Here is a 5,899-nt window from a genome sequence, read left to right as displayed (position 1 = left end):
TTCGTCACCCTTTTCATCTACTTCTATTTCATTTGCTTTTGGTCTTATCCCTCACCCTTTCTTCCGAGAGCAAGTCCTCTCAAGGGGGAGTCAACCTACTAACTCGTTGCCCATCCTAATCTTTCCTATGACCGAGGCATCATCTTTCTAGTCCTTATCCCTTTCCTACCCATGATATTTTAATCTTCTTTGGAATGATGTTACTTTACGATATCATCTTAAAGAGGGGTTAAAAACTTAAATATAGACACCTAAAATGTCCCTTACCTAACCACACCTAATTTTAACCTACCTTAACCTATTAATTAATTAAATATTTATTATTTAATTAATTAATCTCATTCCCTTCCCCCTTTAATTAAATAAATATTAATTAATTAATTTATTTAATTTCACAAATTCCTAATTTGCCTTTACCCTTGTCCATTCAATCTTAGCCCCTCATCTTGTCATATGGATCATAATCTAAATTTGTATTCATGTGACAAGTGTTCCACCTTATCCCCTTCACATGTCCAACTTAAGCCTTCTCATCCATTCATTGGAACTAAATACCTATCAAAAAGTCAACTCAACTTTATATCCTATCCATCCGTCTTAACTTAACCTCTTAATCCTAGCCATTCCCATAAGGATGTTGCCCTAATCTTATCTCAAACCCTAATTCTTATTCCTCATGTGACACTTGTCACATTACTAATTTTTTTATCCAAATCCCTAATCCTCCTTTAATCTTAGCCATCTATTAAACCTCTTAATCCTAGCCCTTGATTCTCTTGTTGAGAATTCTATTTAGGGAGACCTCTCATCCCATTTTCGGGATCAAACTCTTCTTATGTTATTGTTATGCTATCCATTTTATTACTCAATCATTTTGATTGTGTCGTCATGTTGCAGAAATCTTGAGCAACCACATCTGATCTATACTTTCATCCACATCCGTCATGTTGTAGAACAAAAATCTTGAGCAACCACATCAGATCTATACTTTCATCCACATCTGTCATGCTGTAGAACAGAAATCTTGAGCAACCACATCCGATCTATACTTTCATCCACATCCGTCATGCTGCAAAAATCTTGAGCAACCACATCCGATCTATACTTCATCCACATCTGATTCGATCTTTTTGAGGTTTGCATGTATTTGTTTTGATTTGATTTAAGCTATACTTTATGCATATTTCATACAGCAGTAGTTATTATTGTAGCCATATATATAAAGATAGCTGAAATAATTGAAATAATTGAAATAATTACTACTGTTAGAATATTTTATTGTAGAAATAAATATTAATGCTGTTAGAATATTTTATTGTAGAAGTAAATATTAATGTCACTGTGAAATACAAGGTAAGAATAATGCATCTCTCTACTCTAGAAAATACCTTCACAATAGAATAGTAAAAATAATATATTTTTCTTCAACTTGCGTAAATGAAATCTGTGAAAATATTAAATATCATAAGAAATATCAAGAACAAAATAAATTACAAAAATCATAGAATAGTTAACTTGTACCATTAATTTGATCTCAGATGCTTAAAAATTAATTAGTTGATATTCTGAAAGTACTAAAATCAATGTGAATTTAAAAGAATGTGCTTGAGGTCTTAATAGTAATTCTCTTCATGTTATTATTATTTTGTTAAATTAAGTTAGATATGAATCAATTAATTATGTAGAAATGTTATCTTAGTAAAATCAAAATTTATCTTTTCACTCTTTATGTAAATAAGTATTAACTTTAACTTTCATATTAAAGAGAATAAACATATTTAGTAAATTACTATAACTAAAATCATAATTTCTTATTAAATACTCTTTTAATTATTTAAGGAATTTTTTTGTTGTTGAGATAATACTAATGTTATTTTAAACCTTAATATTATGATATGTGTGTATATACACACACATACACATATACAAATATATACTAAAGACTTTTGTTCTTTCTTTCTATAGTTTAATTAGTAATAATATATGTTTTATTATTTTTATTTTTAGATTAAAATCTTTTTTTTTTACCCTTAATTTACCTTTGTAATATTAATTAACCAGGAGATACAAAAGAAATATTTGTAGAAAGTTGTTTTTGTATTAGTAATTTCATTAATTACTCATTTACTTAAGTAAAATTTGAATAGATAGTTTATTTTTCAAATAGAAAATAAAAGAAAGTAATAATCTCAACTATACTTTATGAATATTTAGAATTGGGTATTTCATGGAATTAAATATAATCTAAATTTGATTAATAATTGAAATTGATAGTTAGCTAGTTTTTCATAGTCAATTTTTGTCAAATAGTTAGGTAATAGTTATCTTTAGTAATGTTGTAAAAAGTTTTGAATTTTCCTTAAGAAAAGTGCACATTCTTTATTTAAACTTCCAATTCAACCTTGTTAGTAAACGATGCATGTGATTTTTTTTTATATTTGTGTTTTTATTTAATTGGAGTATGTTGGCCTATTACATGTTCTTATTGTCAACATACTGAAAATTTGAAAATTTGGAACGTATTTTTTTGGAATATTTCTTGTTAGAAAAAAAAATGGAAGGTCATAAATACTCAATTCCCTGCAATATATATATTTTTTTCAGGAAGTATTTTTTGCCATATCCGATCATACATTGAACTAGAAAAAAGCTTTGTTGGATAATGAATTTCACATTGCATAGAAAAATTGAAATTCTTAAGTTTTCGTCTAACATTATGCTATAATTTGTTTCTTTATGTTCCCAACTGAAAAGAAAACTAGGGGAGGGAAACTTCATGGTAAGTGGTTATCAAAGCGGTTGGAGGAAATAAAAGAAAACTAGGGAAGAGAAACTTCATGACAAGTGGCTATTCAAGTTGTTCGAGGAAATAAAAGAAAACTAGGGAAGGAAAACTTCATGACAGGTGGCTATCCATCCAACTAAAACTTCATGACAAATGACTATCCAGCAACAAAAATAAGAAAGTTAAAAAAAAAGTTAAATGTTCTTGTGACCATTTCCAACTCTATGCCACCTATTATTCTAAGAAACTGAAGAGAAAAGTGAAGAGGAAGATGTAGATAAGGCCAAGCTATGTTGAGTCTTATGTGGGTGTTCATTCCCTATACGCGCATAGAATACCTGCACTAACAAGATTGTCAAAGCACTCAATAAGGATTCCTTCCCAATGAGAAAAGTGAACAATTTTATATCAAAAACACCTGACCAAATATATTCTCCTTCGCTAAAATATAATCTACTTTATGCAAGGATAAAATCAAATGATTCCTTTATTCTTACATAGGGAGTATTAAAAGCCTTAATTACTCGCTTAATGTCAAAAAGTTATATTCTCACTTTTATCTCCATAACGTCTTATTCAACATAAATTCACTTTCTGGGAAACCCCTAAAGGGTTTTGCTTTAAAATATAATGTCGGTGGTTTTGCTTGGAAGATTACGTGTCGGTTAACGTTAGGGTTGGAGTCTGAAACTTCACCTTACAGCTGTCGGTAGCAGAGACAAAATGACTCAGCTGTGGAAAGTTTTAATCCGGCAAAATCGTGTCGTTCAGACAGAAAAATACAATTTGTCAAGAAATGTCAAATTGTTAAGTGTGATTAACGGAAAATCTTCTTCGTCACTTATTCCTCCTCTGCAAGCAACCTCTTTCATGCAATCAGGAGTTCCAGGTGGTGACTAGAGGTTTAATTTTTACTCGGAGTTTGAAGTTGCGTCACTTGTCGAATAAATTTGGTGTTGCTTGCAGGAAAGTTTCTCATTTTACTATAAATCTTGGGAGCCCGGCTAATGATCCGTGCAAGACACAGGAATTGCTAAATCTGGTTATTTTGGTAATAGCTCTGGTTGTATGTAACGTTACGATTGTTATTACGACAGTGATTATTTTTTGGGGGGTTAACAAAGCGTGTTTCTTTCAAACGAGCCTTCAATTGACGGAAATATTGTTCAAAGCTTGCAATTTTTTTGGTATTCAGAGGTTGTGAGGGTTTGTGTTCTTGGAAGGTTGAAAGCTGGTTGTGAAGCGCACAAAAAACGCGTTTTTTCTGTTTCTAGTAAGAATTTGTACGCAGGGGTTTGGTTGTGGATTCGAGCCTGCGATTTTGTGGCTGTGATATTGTTTCAGGTTTTTCTCTTGTTTGATTTGTTTAGCTAGGGTTTGGAAGGAGATGGGAGCGCAAATGAGCAAGAAATCGGGGGAGAAAGCGATGCCTGATATAGATTTAGAAGCAAAAGCTAAGTATACGGTTGAATTGAAAGCCTATGAAGAGGCCTGCAAAGTTGATCCGGATGTAAAGAATTTTGATAACGTTGTACAGGCTCGCACAGGGCAAGTTATGAGAGCTGTGGCTAATGGTGTGCAGGTTCAGAGCCTTTCTTTGGATTCTTTAAAGGAGGTTACCTCTTGTTTGCTTGAAATGGACCAGGAAGTTGTAAAGCTTGTTCTGCAAAACAAGGAGGATGTATGGAAAAGTCCGGAATTGTTCGAGCTGGTTGAGGAGTATTTCAATAACAGCTTGAGGACTCTGGATTTCTGCTCTATGCTGGAAAATTGCCTGAGAAAGGCTAGGGACAATCAGCTCATAATTCAGATTGCTTTACAGCACATCCCGCCAGGAGGACCTCCTCCAGGAGAGGCACAGTACAAGAAAATTCTTGAAGAGCTTGGAAATTTCAAAAATGCAGGAAGTCCGTTTCCTGAGGATTTTATTAGGCTTTTTGAGTCCGTTTACACAGGGCACATTCAGATGCTGGAGAAACTCCATGCGAAAAGGCACAAACTGGACAAAAAGATGAAGAATGTGAAGGCGTGGAAAAAGGTTTCCAGTGTTATTTTTGTAGCTACATTTGCGGCCGTTTTGATTTGCTCTGTGGTGGCTGCGGCCATCGCCGCGCCGCCAATTGCGTCGGCTCTTGCCGCCGCGGCGGCCATTCCCATCGGTTCTGTGGGGAAATGGGTTGACAACCTTTGGAAAAAATACGAGGATACCATTAGAGGCCAGCGGGAGCTTATCAGTTCAATGCATGTGGGGACATTTGTGGCCCTTAAGGATCTGGACAATATTAGGGTTCTTGTGGACCATTTGGAGATAACTATAAGCTCAATTCTCAGAAGCGTGGAGTTAGGGTTGAAGGACGAGGATGCTGTGCAGGTTGTCATGGACGATATCAGGAAGAAGCAGCAGAGTTTTATCGATGAGATCGACCGCCTTTCTGATTATGTGGATCGTTGCAGTCGAGACATTCGGCAGGCCAGAACCTTGGTTGTGCTCAAGATCATCAGGCCATCCCGAAAGAGGTCATTTAGCTTCTAGACCTTAATAAAATTTGCATTCTCTCTTTGAAAGGAATCGAACCCTGGTTATTCAAGGGACTGTAAGATCCTGTTGTTGCAGATCTGAGATGGGACGAGATGAAGAGGAGCTAAACTTAGCAGGGGGGATATTGTAATAAAGCGGCGAATTTCTGTTTTCCAGTCTTGAAAGGTAAAACGAAAAACAGAAACGAAAATTTACAGAGAAATCGTTTCTGTGAAAAAAATAAAATTATTGCTTGAAGTTTTTATTGGTTTTTGGGCTTGGATTTTCAAAAGGTTGCAATAAATTTATTGACTGAAAACACTCAGTCTTGTACAGCCATTGTATTTATTTTAAATTTTATATATGACTCTGAAACTCCATTTAGTTTGTTTCAATGTGCTTCAATTTCAAATGCGCTGCTTTTTTTTCATCACAGAAATTTCCATTTTGTAAATTTGAAGTAGAAGAAATAATTACCTGAATTTGAAGTAGAAGAAATAATTACCTAGGAGTTGTATGGAAAACTTCTGTTTCTTATCTGCAAAAGTCAAAATGTATCATGACAAAAAAAAAATTGTTTGTCATAATGTATTGCA

General features: G+C 33.8%; 1 protein-coding gene across 1 annotated transcript; it reads left to right on the top strand.

Annotated features, from left to right (window-relative positions):
• Positions 1-3,520: 3,520 nt before the first annotated feature.
• Positions 3,521-5,698, top strand: LOC131041548 (UPF0496 protein At4g34320). The gene is made up of 2 exons (XM_057974678.2): positions 3,521-5,302; positions 5,400-5,698. Exons 1-2 carry the CDS (start codon positions 4,173-4,175, stop codon positions 5,452-5,454), a joined length of 1,185 nt encoding a protein of 394 aa, XP_057830661.2. The 5' UTR covers positions 3,521-4,172; the 3' UTR covers positions 5,455-5,698.
• Positions 5,699-5,899: the final 201 nt, after the last annotated feature.

The sequence above is a fragment of the Cryptomeria japonica genome, chromosome 4 (assembly GCF_030272615.1).
Source record: "Cryptomeria japonica chromosome 4, Sugi_1.0, whole genome shotgun sequence".
NCBI lineage: Eukaryota > Viridiplantae > Streptophyta > Pinopsida > Cupressales > Cupressaceae > Cryptomeria > Cryptomeria japonica.
Note: the sequence above shows the minus strand (reverse complement) of the source record. Positions and strands in the feature narration are given on the sequence as shown.

What these genes read in the sequence shown, in the direction of transcription:
- LOC131041548 (XM_057974678.2), top strand. Translation starts at nt 4,173, where the DNA reads ATGGGAGCGCAAATGAGCAAGAAATCGGGGGAGAAAGCGATGCCTGAT. An exon ending in ATCAGGCCATCCCGAAAGAG is followed by an intron (nt 5,303 to 5,399) that starts GTCATTTAGCTT and finishes CTGTTGTTGCAG; the next exon opens with ATCTGAGATGGGACGAGATG.